Source organism: Eumetopias jubatus, unplaced genomic scaffold, assembly GCF_037043125.1.
Source record: "Eumetopias jubatus isolate StellerSeaLion01/CBP00866 unplaced genomic scaffold, mEumJub1_p1.0 scaffold_4, whole genome shotgun sequence".
In the NCBI taxonomy this organism is placed as follows: Eukaryota; Metazoa; Chordata; class Mammalia; order Carnivora; family Otariidae; genus Eumetopias; species Eumetopias jubatus.
This window is the reverse complement of record NW_028274810.1, coordinates 86,020,912-86,039,601: the sequence shown is the minus strand read 5'-3', so window position 1 is coordinate 86,039,601 and position 18,690 is coordinate 86,020,912. Positions and strand designations below refer to the sequence as shown.

General features: G+C 50.9%; 1 protein-coding gene across 1 annotated transcript; it reads left to right on the top strand.

Moving 5' to 3' along the window:
- The first annotated feature begins 1,039 nt into the window (after positions 1–1,039).
- SESN2 (sestrin 2) lies at positions 1,040–18,460 on the top strand. Its single transcript, XM_028113859.2, has 10 exons — positions 1,040–1,505; positions 7,740–7,805; positions 9,072–9,269; positions 9,787–9,969; positions 10,077–10,289; positions 10,824–10,974; positions 11,455–11,573; positions 11,935–12,125; positions 15,673–15,817; positions 16,579–18,460. The coding sequence occupies exons 1-10, from the start codon at positions 1,413–1,415 to the stop codon at positions 16,663–16,665; spliced, it is 1,446 nt and encodes a 481-aa protein (XP_027969660.1). The 5' UTR covers positions 1,040–1,412; the 3' UTR covers positions 16,666–18,460.
- The last annotated feature ends 230 nt before the right edge of the window (positions 18,461–18,690 follow it).

The window sequence follows — 18,690 nt, the reverse complement described above, 5'->3', positions numbered from 1 at the left end:
AAATCAGAGGGTCATCCTTGGAATGGTAAGTCTCAGAAAGTCTCAGAGGGAAATTTGGAGGTCATCTGGCCCACCCAGGATTCTCTATCCAGAGGAAACAGTGACTTTTAGATGGAAACAAAACATGAAGGTCTAAAGAAAAACTGACGGAAGAGACTGTGGGAAGGGAACAGGAGATGAATTCACTTTGAGGTCCTGAGGTGCTGGTGGAAGCAACTTACTCCCAAATGGAACACTGAAGCCCAGGAAATGGATGAGATCAGGGAGGGCCAGAGTGTCTGGAGAGAGGAGGGATAAAAACAGAAACTGGGGAACACCCACGTTCCAGGGAGTCAGAGAAGGAGTGGCCAGAGAGAGAGATGTGAGAAAAGACCCAGGAACACCTTGTCTCAAAGTTTCTAGAAAGGGAGTGGCAGGGCTGGAAGATAGGACTGGAGGAGGCCCCAAGGAAGCAAAAGAGAGGAAACTGCAGCATAGGGATTGAGGTTAGACATGGCGTTGCCAAGGACCTTTCGATGAATGGCTTTTCCAGGGACTCCACAATTAAGATGGATTCCCCATGCCTGGTACATTTTAAGGTGGAGCTCTCCCGGAGGCCAGGGGGACAGGGCTGTGCCCTCTAATCTCCAAAGACCTGGGGTTCAGCTCTGTAATTAGCACCAGCTCTCCTAACCCTAACCAGTCCCTGCAGGAACTGAAAAGCTGAAGAACGTACTTGGGAGGGATTTCACACCCGGCTCTCCGGCCCAGCCCGGTGAAGTCCCGTTTCATCACGCAGCCCTAATGACTCTCTTGGCTGTCACTCTAGGCTGATATTGCCAACAATCTGACTAAACCCTTTTGCAAAAGTTTGCAGCATTCATCCGGGGCTGACTACAGCTCCCAGAGTTCCCGGGCTCTTCCCGGTGCCGATTGGCCGAGCAGTCGGCTCCAGGGGGCGGTGTCGCCCCCGCCTCCCCGGGAAACAGGCACCTGATTGGCTGCGGCGCGGGGCTTTTGTGTCCCCGCCCTCCCCCGGGGACCGCAGCAGGCTGAGCGGCGCTGCTGGTGTCAGAGCCGGGCGAGCGCTGGCAGTTCCGCGGCGGGGATGCTGAAGAGGGCTGGGGTGGCGAGCAGCCGTGGCCACTGCGGACTTCCGAGGCACTCCGGGCCGTGAAAACCCCTGGGCCGCGGCCAATCCCAGGCTCCTGAGTCCATTCACCGTTCCAGAAGCCGGCCGAGGGGAGAGTCCAGCGGAGGAGCGGCTGTTCGCGGGTTCTGGGCTTTCGGAGCGTTCTGGAACCCCGAGAGACACCCCGGGGCTCTAGAACCTCCCCAGCGGCCCCCAATCCCGGCTTCCTGTGTGCGTCCGTCCCAAACCCCCTGGGGTGCACGGGTCGCCGGCGAGCCGTGGCCGGATCCTGGCACACACCATGATCGTTGCAGACTCCGAGTGCCGCGCAGAGCTTAAGGGCTACCTGCCGTTCGCCCCGGGCGGTGGCGGCGGCAGCCCCGGGGCCGGAGAGGTAAGCAGCGGCCGAGCGACGCCACTCTTCCCTTGAGCCCCGAGCTGCGGCCGAGCTTCGGGCTATCCCGAGCTGAGTCTGTGCGCACCCCCCCACCCCTCCACAACGCCCGGGGCTCGGGGAGGGGGGGAGTGGAGCGCGTAACCTAGGAATGGGGTTGCATCAACTGGCTGTCTCGGCCCTCCCCGCCCCCTCCCCTCCCCCTCCCCCCGGGGCTGTGGAACCTTCCCTGGCTCCCTCGGACTCCTGGCCAATGAGAGGGGGGGCCTTCTCGAGATTATCCTGGGTTTGGGCTCTTGACGAGAGAATCTTCAAGTCCAGGCAAATCCCGGCCGCTGCGGCCCGACCACTCCTCCTCCCCGCCCCCTTCCGCAGATTCCCTTCCTCTAGGCTGGGGCTGGCGGGCGGAGGACTCTTTCTAGGATACGTCCCCATTCCAATCTCCCAGTGCGGGGTTTGAGGCACCTGGGACTTGCCAGTGAAGGTCGACCTCGTCCCCCGCCCACACCTGCACCCCCGATTTGAAGCGGGGGAGGGCCGGCGTTCCGGGGCCTTGGCTGGCTGCGGGGTACGCGGCGGCCGAAGCTGGGGGAAAAGGGGAGAAACCCTGGACGGGGCTCCCGAAGGCAAGCGCGGATTAGGCTGCGCCCTACTAATTGGTCTGAGGTCGCAGAAGTTTGTTTCGCAGGGACTCTGCAGTGAAGCTAGGAATGGGCTGGGCCTAATCTGACACACCTCCTGCCTCCTCCCCACTCCCATCACCACCACCACCACCACCACCGACAACGAGCATGTTATCATTTCTTGAGCACCTACTAGATGCTGGTCTCCGGGTTTTGCCTTTTCTGAGTCCTTAGTACTAAACTAGCAAAATAGGAGCTACACTATAGCCCCATTTCCCAGAATGAGGAAATTGAGGTCTAGGAGGGGCTGTGGAGGGAATTCCTTCACTAGCCCGACCAAGTAGCTCATTCTTTGGCCTGGGCATCTCTAGGAATTCCCTAGTGTGCTTGGCACTACAGAGAGTTTTGTCTATTTTAGTTTCCAGGCCTGGAGCATGGTGCAAATGTCTTGCTGGGCCTGGGAGTGCGACAAGTGCTAGTCCTAAATTGTGTGACCCTGGGAAAGTCGCTGCTCTTCTCTGAGCCGCTTGGTTTCTAGGGGTCCTACCTCCAGCGGTGGATGGTTTGTGTCCTGGGTTTTCTGTGAGCTTGTTTACCCTGCATAAACCTCCATGGTTTAAGAACCCCAGGTGGAAGAATGAAACCCACTCCTGTCATTTCTCTGATGAGTGGCTTTAACCAGGTCACTTAAGAGTCCATTTCTTTCTGGTGGGGGGTTAGGCGGAGTCGTATTATTATTCAGAACACATATCCCAGCCCTCCCATTCACTTGCTGTGTGACCTTGGCCAAGTGATCATTTCTCCTGTCTGCAATTTCTTCCCGTGGAGATTTGATAGTATCTCTCAGGATTGTTGGGAGAAATGACAGAATACAAGCAAAGGCTAAAAGCACAGTGCCTGGAACATAGTAACTGAGTCAGAGATGCTGGGTATCGTTAGAATGTGGTCATTTCCCTTTCCCCAGAGTGTGTCACAATGGGGTGCCTGAACCTGTCCCTCTTGCCTGAGGTGAGAGTTGGCCCATCCCTCTCTGGGAAGTGGCTTGGGGAGAAGTGAGTGCCCTAGGTGGTCTGGGCCGGCTCTAAGGGAGTGGCCTCTAGATGGGAGCCACTTGTCAACAGCAAGGGAAAGATGGTGGTATCTGCACTCTTTCCACATACTCTTCTCTCTCAAGAAAAAGAGGACCTTGGGAAGATGTCTGCTTTAAGCCGAATCCTTAGAAGACAGTAGGGCGCTGAACTTACAGAGCCTGATGCCCAAGGGGGCACTCAAATGTACAAGGCCCTCAACTCCCATCACTTCACCACATGCCCTTAACCTAAAGGGGTCAAGGCCTATGGACTCTCGGACTTCACTCTAGGACTGGTAGTATGTATTTAGAGCCCTCTTGGGCTCTAGCATCACTTCCTCAAACATCACTTCCTCAGGGAAGCTTTCCCTTCCCCCTCTCCCAGAAGTCCCTTGTGCATACACCTTTTCAGTCGCTCTTCTCAGTGGCTGGGGCTTTAATCCCAATTATAGTGTCTAACAGTCATGTGGTCGGCATGTTGTGTGTCTCCTTTGCTAGACTAGAAACATTCTGTAGGTCACATCCCCAGCACTGTTCTTAGCACCTAAGAAGTGCTCCTAACTCTTTGCCCCTTGTTGGCTTAACTGACCCTCGCGACCTGTGCGTGCTTCGAAGTCAGATCTGAGCTCTGCAGTCTGGAGCAGTGCTCAGAAAGAGCCTCAGCGAGCTGTCTCTGAAGAAGGAACAATAAGCCCTATTTCCCTCAGGGTAGTTGTGAGAAAGCAGCGCGATCATATGTGTAAAGCACTTAGCCTAGTGCCCAGCCCATGGCGCCACTCACACCCCCTCGCTCCAAGGCTGGAGGTAAGAGGCTGCTTGGGCTACACATCTCCGTCTCCTGTGTAAAGTCAGGCAGGTACGTAAGTTCTGCAGACAGCTGCCCGTGGAGTGGGGTATGGGGAGTCTCTGCCCCTTCCCGGCTGGCAGAGTGACTTCATAGGTGTGTGTAGCTGAGTCCTGGGGGGTTGCAGGCTCTGGATAGGATACTGAGAATAAAGACTGGGGCTACTCCAAGGGGCTGATGTGGGTGGTGGACAGAACCCTTGGAAGCCAAACTGAACTGAGCTCACATCTCAGGCTGGCCACTTGTCGGCTGGTGCTTAAACTTTGGAATCTTAATCCTTCCTTGGATGCAACATAGAGACCCCTACCCCCACCCGAAAACTGATGAAGAGTAGCTGGAACCTGTGTGCAAATGCCTGAGCTAATATAAAAAATAACATTTAGCGAGTGTTTAAATTAGGTGCCAGGCACTGAGCTTGAGGGGTGATTATCCTCTTTTTACAACTGGCCTGAAGCCCTCCCTGCTCAGTGGCCACCGAGAGGGCCCTCTGACTAAAGTGTTACTGGGGGAACAGCTCTAGCTCTAGATCCAGTGTGTGCCCTCCAAGTAAGGAAAAACACAGTATGCAGGTGCCGTGTCTAGGAGCAGTGGATCTCAGGGAACGGAGGAGCAAGGAGGAGGAGCCCCTGGTGAACCCCAGGTGCAAAACCTGACTTGACCTCGCTGAAACTCAATCATCTTCTGTAAAATGGGAGCCCTAGCAGTAGTAGTAGATCCTACTACCTTTAAGTGCAGCAAAATGCCTAGCTGATGCTAGGTGGTGCTACCTACCATTGTTAGTATGACTTCCTACCCCAGAAAATAGGGGAGTGCTGATTTAGAGGTATCATCCCTTGGCAGTGGGACCCTGCCCTGTCTGCTTCCCCTAAAGTTCTGGGTGTCAGGGTCAGAGACGCTTTCAGGGTATTGCAGCTCTGGATTGGAATCTACGTGGTCTTGCCTTTGGGATTTTGTATTTTCTGCTCCCTTTGGCTGGAATGCTGGTCCCCTAGATCTTTATGGGCCCTGCTGCCTTCTCATCAACTCTTTTAGATATTTGATATTTAGATAACACAAAGGTTACCTCCCCAGTAGCTTTCCTTGTCTCCTCAGACTAATATATGGTGCAGCCCCAGCCCATCATACACTCTTGTCGCTCTATTTCATTTACTTTATACAATCTGTGCTTTGAAACCCTATTCATCATCTGTCATTCTCCTTTAGATCATAAATTCTGTGAAGGCTGAGCCTGTCTTTTCAGTCCTGTGTCTAGCTACCTGCGTTGTAGTCATCAAAAATATTTGTTGAATGAACAAATTAATTCTGTTCCCACCTGGAAAGCACTTAGCATAGTGCCTTATACTTGAGAAAATGATCAATAAAGGGTGTGAAACAGTGGCCCTCCACCTTGGCTGTAAATTATGCTGGGCCCCACCCAATTAAATTAGAATTGCTGGAGGTGGGACCTTGGCGTTGGCATCTTTTTAAAAGCTTTTCAAAGGGGCTTTGTACTGCTCCGGCTGAAAATCCCTTGTTTGAAATTACACCGAGGTTAATGATCGCTGACTGCTGACTTTTATTAAGTGCTTCTGGTGATAGAGGTACTGAGGTAAAGGCTGTAGGGGCATTATCTCATTAAATCCTCGTGACTGCCCAGTGAAAGTGGGTACTGTTATCCCCATTGTTTGATAGGGAAACTGAGGCTCCCATAAGTAGCAGATAATAGGTGGTGGAGTTGTCACATGAGCCCAGGTATTCTGGGCCAAGAGCTCCTATCTTATAAATGTACTCTGTAATTATCATGGCTGTCACCATCGCCATCATCATCACGACTGAAAATGGTGGGTGCAGATTTACCACCTAAAGACCCACAGGTATCAGTTCCTTGCCTTGACAGGTCCTGGGGCAAATTTTAGAGTAAGAAGGGGTTCCCAAGGCTGTTCCCTGTACCTCCCCGGCACCCTGGGGGGACCCTCGAGGTCCCCCTCCTCCAGCACTCTTCTCCCCCCCCAGGCTGTGGTTTTCTATCTGTCCTCGGGTCCCCTGAGGGAGAGGCCCAGATTGTGGAGTCAGCAGTCCTTATCTCCTCCTAGACAGAGCTGTTGGGCTTTTTTTCTTCGGTGAGGGAGGAGGGAAGCTGAAAAGAGTACTTAGAGATTGCTGGGATTTCTGTACTGGACTTGGACCGGCCTGGCCTGGTAACTTCCAGAAGTGTGGGCTGAAAGGGGCCTGAGCAATTAGCCCAGCTACCTTCTTTGTCCCGGATTAAGGCCCAGAGAGTCTAGGTCACTTTCTCAAAGTCACACAGCAAGTTAGTAGCAGAATTGGTACTCTGACCTGGGACTTCCAGGTCCCATATGTTCTTTCTGTGTGGTCTTTGAGAGTCCCAGAGTTCTGCCTCCCTCAGGGGTCTTTGGCCATCTGAGAAGGAAGGTTCAATTATAATCTTAAGTCCCTGGAACCCTAGGGATTGGTACTCGGTCTGGTTCCCAATGAGGAGGGGAGCGTTAGGGGGACACTGTCTCTGTCCAGTGAGGGCATGACTCTGGTTTGGGTAAGCTGTTTCCAAAGCCAGGACTGAGAGTCCCCTCCCAGTTACCAAAACAAATGAATAAATAAAACATCCTCTCTGAACCCCACCTCTCAGACTAGGAGCAGATTTAGTGGGTACGTGACTGATGGTTTCTGAAGAGGCTCCTCCAATACGTGGCATCAGAATAGTTGCTTCTGTCAGCCTTCCCTCCACTCTGCTCTGCTTTCTCTGTTTTCTTGATTCACAGGTTGGTGTGAGTGACCTGGCCCTGCTCTCCACAAAATGTGATCTGGCAGCAGACAATTAAAAGACAATGTTTTCAGAAGCAAAAGCACCAGGAATTGTAGGGTCACAGCTGAGGGTTCCCAGACCCTAGAAGACTATGAGTTAGTTTTGCAAAAGGAGTGACCAGTGGGAGAACAGTAGGGCTGAACCACGGATTTACCTGGAAGGCTATGGGAGCTAGAGGTGGGGTTTTAAGCCAGTTGATCAGATTTGCACTTGAGAAAATTTCCTTTGGCTGCAGAAATTTGCCCTCCTAGAAACCACCAGTGTCATGGACTCACTGCATGTGCTCCTAGTTCTAGAGGTGTAGTTCAGGGAGGATGTTTTCCTTATTCATTTGTTTTGTTAATCTGGGAGAGGATTGGTAGGAGAGGGCAGGGCAGGGGAGGCAGGGAGACCATTGGTGAGGCTGTGGGTGGCGGTCCAGACAAGAGATGGTTATAGTCTATGAGGTGGTGGTGGTGGGAGAGATGAAGAAGTGACAATTGGAGAGCAGTTGAGGCTGTATCATAGAAATCTAAGGTACCTGCTAACCTGGCTGCAGGATGCAAGCGAGGGGGTTTCTTGTATGAGATCTCCAGGGCTGCTAAAACGGTGGCCTCCTAGAGAGATGTGCACCATGGTGGCTATATATTTCCCTTCCCTATGCCCCTGGGGTTCCTGGGTCCCTGCCCAGTTCCTGAAGAACTCAGCCTGTGGGGTGAGCCCTCTTTCTTGCTTACCTTTTCTCCACCTGCCAACAGGTGTATATCTCCCACCTGATTCCTCCACGTGGGGTGTACCAAAAGGGAGGTTTTAAAAGCCCAGTGGGGCCCATTGGGTAGAAGGAGAGAGCTGGAGAGATAACTGTACTCCCAGTCCTCCCTTTTACCTCCAATAACCATGATGTGTTTCCTTCTAGGAGCAGAGGGAAAGCCGGGCTCGGCGAGGCCCTCGAGGGCCCAGTGCCTTCATCCCGGTAGAGGAGGTAAGCTTGGAAGGGGTTAGGAATTCTTGGTCCCTGGGAAGAAAGGACATGGCACATTGTGTGGACGGGGGTCTTTTCCTGTCTCTTGAAATAGCAACTTCAGGTTCCTGACTCATTTAACCCACAAACAGCTCTGTGAAGCATGCATATCAACCCCACGTTGCTGGGAAGAAACAGACTCAGAGATAAAGATAAAGAGATAATGACACAGCTAGGTAATGAACAAACTTTTGGTTCCCAGAACAAGGCCTGTTCTTCTTTAAGAAGATAGAACTATCTGTATTAACTGCTCTTCCTTGACTATACATATATGACATTTTTTTTTCAACTTCAAAAGTAATATTATATTCATTATAAGAAAATTGTTAATGTCTCAGAAAGCTCTCGTCTCCTATAATCTCACCTCCCACAGAGGTAATCACTGTTACTTAACCGTTTATCACTGTTTCTTGGACTTTTTGTCATATGAACCAAGGTCATAGTTTACAACATTTGGCGGAGGGGGTTATTGTCATATTCTTTATTTTTGTCACTTAATACAAGAGATATCATTCATGCACTGAGTCAGATCATTCATTCATTTATTTAACAGACATCGATTGAATGATTAATCTCTGTCAGGCACTGTTGTAGGTGCTGGGGATACAGCATAGAACAAGACAGACAAAAATCCTTGCCATCGCGGAGCTGACATTCTAGCGTGGGGTTGGTGGTGGCAGGGATACCTTCAAAATACATGCGCAGAAAAATTTTTGAAATAATAGTTTCCTCCTATTTCTTTGGCCTTCAGTGAACAAAAACAAATGTTTTGTCATCCTGTTTGCTCTCCTAAATGTGTAGCCAAGTAGTTAATGAGCTGTTAACAAATGTCTAACCTACCCCCCTCCCCCAGTTCCTTCTCCACCCTTTGTAAATGGAAAGCAAACAACCACCTGCTGATTATTTATATCTAGCCTGGAATTTTCGGCTCAAGTATTGTTCTTGTATTTTATTTTTTTCATTTGTAAATAACCGGTCCTCTTTTATAATGAAGGAAATAAATAGGCTTTGGTGCTAATCTGGATTTGAATCCACGTTCTGTCATTTGCTAGATCTGTAACCTTGAAATCATGTAATGAATTATCTTTTCCTCCCCTATTTTCCTTTTTTTGGACATGGCGGTCATTTTTAGTTTCTTGGCTATAATAGCCCCAACACGATCAACACGTTGGTCTCTTTGGCGTGGAGTGCAGGACGGGAACCCACCCTCTCCCTTTTGCTTGGCAGGTCCTTCAGGAGGGCGCAGAGAGCCTGGAGCAGCACCTGCGGCTGGAGGCACTGATGTCCTCGGGCCGGGTGGACAACCTGGCGGTGGTGATGGGCCTCCACCCTGACTACCTTAGCTGCTTTTGGCGCCTGCACTACTTCCTGCTGCACACGGACGGGCCCCTGGCTAGCTCCTGGCGCCACTACATTGCCATCATGGTGAGCCTGTCTGGCCCCAACTCTTGTACGGTTGACCACATGGGGGAATTTGGGCTTTAGATCTCTTTGCTGGGTGCTTCCTGAATTCATTTCATAGGCCAGGAGGAGAGGCCACCCAGAGCAGAGGAAAGCCTAACTTTATCTGATCATCCACAGAATTTTGGATTCTGAAGAGAAGCTTTTTTTTTTTTTTTTTTTAATTAAGTAGGCTCCACACCCAGGATGGAGCCCAATGCAGGGCTTGAACTCACGACCCTGAGATAGATCAGGACCTGAACTGATATCAAGAGTTGGACGCTTAATCAACTGAGCCACCCAGGCGCCCCAGAGAGGCATTTTTAGTCAGAATCGGGAAACGAGGCACAAAAGAGTCAGGTGACCTGCCCAAGGAGGACAGCAAACTAGCGGAGCTGGGTTAGGACCTAAGTGTCCTGCCTCCCTGGCAACAGTGAGGCCTGCGATTTCTCCCTCTGTGGGTCATCCGCCCTGAACAAGGTTCTATCCACCCCCTCCACAGGCTGCCGCCCGCCACCAGTGTTCCTACCTGGTGGGTTCCCACATGGCTGAGTTCCTGCAGACTGGCGGTGACCCAGAGTGGCTGCTTGGTCTCCATCGGGCCCCGGAGAAGCTCCGCAAGCTCAGTGAGATCAACAAGTTGCTGGCACACCGGCCGTGGCTCATCACCAAGGAGCACATCCAGGTGCCATGGGCAGAGAGGCACAGGGAGCACAGGGGCCGGGCTGGAGCATGTCAGGCAATCAGCCCAGGGCCAGGCACTGAGCAAGTCTGGCCTTCTTTCCTCTCTAGGCCTTGCTGAAGACGGGCGAGCACAGCTGGTCTCTGGCGGAGCTCATCCAGGCCCTGGTCCTGCTCACCCACTGCCACTCACTGGCCTCCTTCGTGTTTGGCTGTGGCATCCTCCCTGAGGGGGAGTCGGAAGGCAGCCCTGCCCCCCAGGCCCCTTCACCCCCCAGTGAGCAGAGCAGCCCCCCCAGCAGGGACCCAATGAACAACTCTGGGGTAAGTCATGGGCCTGGGTCTTGTGGGGAGAGGAAGCAAGCATGGCCTCTGGTCCTCGGATGGACTGAGAGGCCTCAGAAAAGTTAGTTGACTTTGAGATTCAGTTAGCTTATCTGTGAAATGAGGCTAAAAACCCCTACATCATGGTGGTTGTGAGGATTAAATGAAATAACCTCGTGGTGGGCCCCTCAGCATGTTGCATCATAGGCTTAAGGTCTCCTGGGTATTAGCACTTTACAAAGTTTGCCTCTTACTCTGTAAGGTGGTCTTGTTTGTTTTAGTATAAAATTATAGATACTTTAACAATCCCTTTCCTGTGAGAGAGAAGTTGATGCTCAGAGAAGACGTGCCTGTCCCGTAGCTTCTTAAACTTCGTTTTGGAAAACACAGACCGTGCCAGCCGCCCACGGCACAGAGACTGCCTCAGGAGCAGTAGGCCTTTGCAATCACTCAGGAAGGGCTGGCTTGTGGGAAGGATGTGTGGAGTTTCCTGGGGCCGAGGAGTAAACCATCACCACTGGGTCCCTCCTCCAGGGCTTTGAGGCTGCCCGGGATGTGGAAGCTTTGATGGAACGCATGAGGCAGCTGCAGGAGAGCCTGTTACGGGATGAGGGAGCATCCCAGGAGGAGATGGAGAGCCGCTTTGAGCTGGAGAAGTCAGAGAGCCTTCTGGTGACTCCCTCAGGTACAGGATCATAGGCATCCCAGGGTCCAGGGACTGCCCCCTTCCTACACCATCTCTACTGGGGAGTAGGTAATTCCGTGCACGGCGTCTCTCGTATTTTGGAGGCAGCCATGTCTCAACCACTTCTAAGAGGTTCCAAGTATGGGCTGCAGGGTCAGACCTGGGTTTGAATCGTGACCCGTCAGCCCTTCTGGCAATGCAACCCCTGATTACTTCCTATCTCAGGGCCTCCTGTCTCCTCCCATGTGAAGGATTGGTTTGTGGGGTAAATGGGACAGTGGAAGCAAAGCTCTTAGCACAGAGTAAGCGGCTGCATAAATGACTACTGTTGTTAGGGTTGCTATTATTATTACCGGGGGCCTTACCCCCCAGGTCCATGGGCCTGCCTCATCTCCCCCCAGCCACCTATTGATTAATCAGGAGTAGATGCCCTATACTCCATGCCTTGGCCTCACTGTGGCTTCTTACTGACATCCTTAGCTGACATCCTGGAGCCCTCTCCACACCCAGACATGCTATGCTTTGTGGAGGACCCCACTTTTGGATATGAGGACTTCACCCGGCGAGGGGCTGAAGCGCCCCCCACCTTCCGTGCCCAGGTAGGCTCTCCAGGCTATTCTTGGCATTGCTCTGGATTTACAGACAAGCAGGGGGTGGATGGTTTGAGTGGTTAGAGAGTCGGGCACCTTCTCCCTCAAGATTCCATGAGGGAAATGGGAGACCCTAGATCATAATAGGACCCATCTGTGCCCTAAGCTCAGGAGATCCTGATCACAGGGAGAAGATCACCAAGGTACATTCTCCTTGGCTTCTTAGGCCCCAACCAAGCAGCAGGTTAGATTTGTGGGGCTGGAAAGACAACACTATGGAAAGCAAAGTTGTACGCCAGAGGATGGGGTCCCTATGGCCAGCCTTGGGCCCCCAAGATTCTATTCCCTGACCCCTTCCCACGTTTCTCAGGATTATACCTGGGAAGACCATGGCTATTCACTGATCCAGCGGCTTTACCCTGAGGGTGGGCAGCTGCTGGATGAAAAGTTCCAGGCAGCTTATAGCCTTACCTACAACACCATCGCCATGCACAGTGGAGTAGACACCTCCATGCTCCGCAGGGCCATCTGGAATTACATCCACTGTGTCTTTGGTATCAGGTGAGTACAGCCCTCATCCAGTGCGCATGCGCACCAGTCCTCAATCTGCGCTCATAGCTGTTTCCTCTTCTGTTTCAGTTTTTCTTTTCCCTTCTTCCTGCCTGTACAGTTTTTCAAAGCAAATTTATTTTGTTGCTGATTATAAAAGATAATAGATGTGCTGCTGTTTGACCCTTGTAAATGAAACTCTTTACTCCTACCCCCTAGAGATAACTGGAGATACCTAGAGAGAGAAAGAGAGAGAGGGAAAGAGAGTGTGTATTTCCATTTTAAGTAGGAGTTCTTCTCTTAAATAAATAAGGACAACATAAATGCCCATCAGTAGGAAACTTTAAATAACGTTAAATCCACTCAGTGAAAAAGTATACAGCTATTACAAATTATAATAATGGTCTCTTTATATTGTTATAAGAAATTGTTCAAAATGTGTTGAGAAAAAAGAAAGCTGGTTACCAGCCGGAATCTTCCTTTTGTTCCCCCCTTTTTTGCTAAAAATGTGTGCATGCGTGGAAAATGTGTGGAAGGCTACACACTAAAATGTTAATTTATAATGGTTATCTCTGGATAGTGTGTGATAATTACATTTTCATCTTGTTACCTAAGTATTTCCTCATTTTTTTAAGTAGATTTTTTAAATTAATGGAAGCATGCTTGATATCTTCTACAACTTGCTTTTTTTTCACCTAATAATCTATTGTGATCTGCCTTGTCAGTATGACTAGATCTTTTATGCTTTTTTTTAATTTAAGATTTTATTTATTTATTTTAGAGAGGGAGTAAACAAGAGAGAGAGCACGAGGAGGGGGAGGGCAGGGGCAAAGAAAGAAGTAGGTTCTCTGCTGAGCCGGGAGCCCGATGTGGGACTCGATCCCAGGACCCCAGGATCATGACCTGAGCCAAAGGCAGATGCTTAACCCAACTGAACCACCCAGATGCTCCTCCTTTATGCTTTTTAACCACTGCATGGTGTTCCGTTATGGATGTAGCCTAATTCAAGCACTTCCCAATAGTTGGGTGTGTAGATAGTTCATAGTTTTTCACTATTAAACACCATGTGCACTGACTAGCCTTACGCTAAGTCCTTGTAGGTGAGCCGCAGTGCAGGTGTGAAATTAATTGTCAAGAATATACACAGACCAATTTTTAAAAAAATTTTTTTAATTTTAATTTTTTTTAATTTATTTTTTAGAGGGCAGGGAAGGGCAGAGAGAGAACCTTAAGCAGGCTCCATGCCCAGCGCAAGCCCAATCTGGGGTTCAGTCCCACAACCCTGAGATCATGACCTGAGCCAAAATCAAGAGTTGGAGACTTGGGCGCCTGGGTGGCTCAGTTGGTTAAGTGACTGCCTTCGGCTCAGGTCATGATCCTGGAGTCCCGGGATCGAGTCCCACATCGGGCTCCCTGCTCAGCAGGGAGTCTGCTTCTCCCTCTGACCCTCTTCCCTCTCGTGCTCTCTATCTCTCATTCTCTCTCTCTCAAATAAATAAATAAAATCTTTAAAAAAAAAAAAAAGAGTTGGAGGCTTGAGTGACTGAGCCGCCCAGGCACCCCCCCATTTATTTATTTATATAAATATATATATTTATATTTTTTTTAATTTATTTTTTTTAAGTAGGCTCCATCCCCAGGGTGGAGCCCAATGCAGGGCTTGAACCTACAACCCTGAGATCAAGAAGTGAGCTGAGATCAAGAGCCGGACACTTAACTGACTGAGCCACCCAGGTGCCCCCAGACCAATTTTTTTTTTATTTGAATAAATCTCACTCTGATAACATTGTGGGAAAGTCAAAGAATTAAGGAACCAAAAAAACCTTTCTCCAAATTCAGCTACTTCACAACCACATCCACACCCTGTGACATTCTTTCTCCATTGCTTTTCTTCTTTCTAATGTATTTGCTTTTGTGTAGTTGGAGTTATAATGGTTATTACATTTTTTTAAAAAAGATTTTATTTATTTGTTCATGAGAGACAGAGAGAGAGAGAGACAGAGGGAGAAGCAGGCTCCCAAGGAGCAAGGAGCCCAATGCAGGACTCAATCCCAGGACCCTGGGATCATGACCTGAGCTGAAGGCAGACGCCTAACCATCTGAGCCACCCAGGCACCCTGGTTATTACATTTTTAAAAATGTATGTTTGGGGGCGCCTGGGTGGCTCAGTCGTTAAGCGTCTGCCTTTGGCTCAGGTCATGGTCCCGGGGTCCTGGGATCAAGCCCCGCATCGGGCTCCCTGCTCGGCGGGAAGCCTGCTTCTCCCTCTCCCACTCCCCCTGCTTGTGTTCCCTCTCTCGCTGTCTCTCCCTCTGTCAAATAAACAAATAAAATCTTAAAAAAAAAAAAAGTATGTTTGATGTTTCTAGAGAGAAACAGCTAGATTTATAGTAAATTTAGGAAACAGGAATAACAGAAAGAAGAAAATAAAGATCATCTGTGATCCCGTCTGCTCTTATTGTCAAGTATTTCTCTCCTTTTTTGCACACACAAATAACCAAAAAAGATAGTTTTACAAACACAAGATTTTCTCCCTCCTCATTTCACATTTTTCACTCATTTAATCAAATGTGCACATATTTTAATGAACACATGATCTGGCTTTTCTTATTCAATGGTTTATTCCAAGCATCAAAAAAAAAAAAAAATCCCAAATTTTCAGAAAGGTCCATGTTCCCTGTAGAAGATGTGTATTTCTGTATTACTAGCTGTAAATTCTATTTCACTGAGTGGATTCGGTTGTGCTTAATTGGCCATCCTCTTGCAGGTCATTGATAGTTTCCCAGTCCCAGGGAGCTGGAGGAGGGACAGGCATCCTAGAGTGTGGCCCAGGCTGCTTCTGCCCACCTCCCCGATCCAGACCCCCCGTTCTCCAACATGGTCCTCGTTCCTGTGCCTTTGTCTACTGAGTCTGTCCCCTGGTTTTCAACCAGTCTTCCCCATCCACACCAATCTGTGATGACTCACTGACTCACTGGACTGGAGAGTGACAAAGTGACTTCTAGACCTGTCACCAACTTGCTCTTTGACTTTGAGCAAGTTAATTGCCTTCTCCAGGCCTTAGTTTGCCCATCCGTGAAATGGGTACTACTTCTTTTTCCCTTTCTCTCTTCCTTTTCCATGGCCTTTACTATAATGAATATGACCTTGGAGCTGGGCAGAGCTGGGTTTGAATTCCATTCCCAGGACAAGTGATTTCACTTCTCTGAATCTCCCTTTCAACTATAAAATAACGGGGCTGATGAAAGCGGTGTATTACGTATAATAGTTCTGTAGACACCGTAGCTAGTACTTCTGAGGATTCCCTGAGTCCTTGTCCACACAGCACACGGCTGGTACTCAATACAGCACGCTCATTCTCTGCATTCTTTGGAGTGGTCCCTGGCCAATCTAGTGGCCTGCGATGTATGACATCAGCTATTTTTGTAAGAGGAACCAAGCTCCTACTTGCTTCCTACTTTCTGCTTTTTCTTGCCACACTCTGTTCCTCCTTCTGTAGGGTGGGGGTAGGGGAGAGGAGTCACTTGGAGAGTGATGCTGTCGGGGCCTTCCCATCCAGATATGATGACTATGACTACGGGGAGGTGAACCAGCTCCTGGAACGGAACCTCAAGGTCTATATCAAGACGGTGGCCTGCTATCCTGAGAAGACCACGCGAAGAATGTACAACCTCTTCTGGAGGCACTTCCGCCACTCAGAGAAGGTACAGCCCTTGGGGGTGGAGAGGGGGTCAGGACCCAATGTGGTATCCCATACTGAGTCTTCTGCCACTTGGGACGCTTGGGTGTGTTCAAGTCCTACTCCATGGTGTGATTTCTGACTCCGTTTACTTACCTGTAAAATGGGAATGTGCCTCACAGGGTCCTCAGCAGGCAGCCAGGAGGACCTGGGTTCAAGTGCGAACACAATCGCTCAGTAGCATGGTGACCTTGGGCAAATCACTTTGCCCCCTGAGCTTGTTATCTTTTTTTTTTTAAAGATTTTATTTATTTATTCATGAGAGAGAGCTAGAGAGAGAGGCAGAGGGAGAAGCAGGCTCCCAAGGAGCAGGGAGCTCGATGCGGGACTCGATCCCAGGACTCCGGGATCATGACCTGAGCCGAAGGCAGATGCTTAACCCACTGAGCCACCCAGGTGCCCCTGAACTTGTTATCTTTACAATAAGAGCAAACACTGCCTGCATTCAAGGTTGCTGGGAGGGTGAAATGAGAACATGAGTGCCCAGAGCCAGCTCTTGTTTTTAGTTTTGTGAGATAAAGAGATTAGTCAGGATAGGGATGAATGGGTTTGAAATTCCTGAGCTGCCATTGCACCGAAGGGCTCAGAGCCTTAGGAACGACCGTTCAGGGCGTCTGTATTGGGAGAGAAGGATGAGGCAGGTGGTCCGGGAACGTGGCGGTCTGGGAAGGATGGGGATGGCCAGGAGTGACATCAGTAGCCAACAAGTCCTTGTCTGTGCCCCAGGTCCATGTGAACTTGCTGCTCCTGGAGGCGCGCATGCAGGCCGCCCTGCTCTATGCCCTCCGCGCCATCACCCGCCACATGACCTGACTGCGAGCAGGATCTGGGCCCGGAGCAGCTGCCCCTGGGGGCATTCTCCTCCCTGCAAGGACTTCTCTGTCTGGAGACAGACCCCGATCCCTTTCTGTCCCAGGCCCTCCCAGCCCACTCCGGAAGGTGGGCTTGTGTGTGACGTGCAGCCCCTGAGCCGTACCCTCCTTTTCTTTCACTGGAATGGACAGGATCATTGCACTGACTCTGGGATCTCAGTTCTGCCCTGGGAGCTGGAAGACGACTAGCAGATCCCCAGGGACCGTGCCCTCCTTCCGGCCCCTGACCCCAGAGGCAGAGGGCACAGGAAGGGAAACGAGCTGAGCTCAGATTCATGTGCCAGCAGGCTGGGCCGCAGGCATCACCAGTACTGGGCCTTCCTGGACTGGCAAGTCCCTGGCTGGCCCCGAGGGAGAGGGGCAGGGACCTCCAGGGACTGACACTCCAAGCAGCTTTGCCTTTCCTCCTCCTCCCTCGCTCCCAGATCTCATTACCTTCCCCCTCGTTACCTTCACCCATCAGTGTGAAAGTCAGTGTCACAGCTGGTCTGTGTGTTCTGCTCCCCAGAAGCCTGTTCTGTCAGGCAGCCTGAAGGCCCCTTTGCCCTGGTTGCCCTAATCCTGGTTTAGCTCCTTTGACCTCCCCTTCACCCTCTTCCGCATTTCTCCCCTGCCTGGTGGGGGGAGGCCCCAGAAGAGACACCAAGCACATCAAAGAAGTAGATTATTCCTAGAGAGTTTGGGGTGTCTGTGGGTCCCCTTGCCTTCTGAAGAGGAGGGAGTATTACCAGTTCTCTGTATTTTGGTTCTTTATAGGGGAGGTTCTGCAGGGGCTATCTTACCTCAATAGCCACAGTCAATGCCTGAGGGGAGGACAGGGAGAAGTCTGTTCTCCCCAGAACCGTGTCGGCCCTGCAGAGGCTGGCACCCCACTCTCCTATCTCCCATGGCGCTGCCACACACCTTTCCCATCAAGTGAGCCTTTCTGGGTGGCTTCAGAGGCAGGGGCTCAGGGAGAGTCAGGAGACCCCAGGGTTCTTGTTTGGGTTGTGCCCAAACTGGCCAGGTGACCATGGCTATGTTGCCAAACCTCTTCGACCTCCGTATAGATAGTTGCGGGCTGGGGGCTGAGATTGTCTGTGATGCCTGAGTCTACTCTCGGCTTTTCAGGCCAACCTGCCAGCAACAAACTGCACATCTTGCAGAATCTCAAAGGCCTGTAAGGGATAGCCCAGCCTTGCAGGCCATCTCTACCCTGCCACCTTCCTAGGACAGCCCCCCACACCCCCACCCCCGTTTCCATCCCCCCCTCTCAATTTTAGGTGGATTGCTTGGACGCAGAAGCAGCCAAGGACCCATCCCAGGCACTTTTCTGTAGCAAATAAGCTGTGAATGATGACGTCCCTTGCCCTTCTTCTGACAGTATGTGTCCCCTCTGACCAGTTTGGAGGTGACTGAAGAAAGGCAGGGGTCATGCTGCTGCTGCTTCTGACCCTGCTCTCTGGAGAGGGGCAGGAGAGGAGCCTGGTCAGCGTGCCACATTTCACACCCGTGCAGGCATGGGGAAGCGACTGGCACCCCCTGTGGGCCTCAGAGCCCTCCCTGCGATGAAGCTGGGCAGGAGGGAAGAGGCCCCAGCATTGGGGTTTGGATTCTAGAAGGGACATGACGACTCTGTAAATGTCCCCCCAGGGTGGGTAGGGAGGGGGATTTAGTGTTCCAAGTGCAGAAATCTTTGGCTTTGCTACGAGTTCTGTATGATGAAAAATAAAAGTTCACTGAGGTTTTGTTTTGTACTTCTTGTTAATGGGCTGTTTTTCCATTTGCAAGGGTCATGGTTCATCTCTAAGCAGCAGCAGTAAGCTGTGGTTGCATCATGGACCTGACCTGCTGCCCCTTCCCCTGCTGGGCACTTGTGTCCAGTGACCGCAGGGTGGGGAGTGGTTGGCATTAAAAGTCTATTCTGTCCCTTGGGCGCCCGGCCCTGCCACCCATCTGTGGCTGGCCCAGCATTGTGGAAGAATAA

Excerpts from the sequence above, each read along its gene's own strand:
- SESN2 (XM_028113859.2), top strand. The coding sequence starts at position 1,413 with ATGATCGTTGCAGACTCCGAGTGCCGCGCAGAGCTTAAGGGCTACCTG. Across the intron at positions 9,970-10,076 it reads TCACCAAGGAGCACATCCAG|GCCTTGCTGAAGACGGGCGA; the intron begins GTGCCATGGGCA and ends TTTCCTCTCTAG. Across the intron at positions 12,126-15,672 it reads CACTGTGTCTTTGGTATCAG|ATATGATGACTATGACTACG; the intron begins GTGAGTACAGCC and ends CTTCCCATCCAG.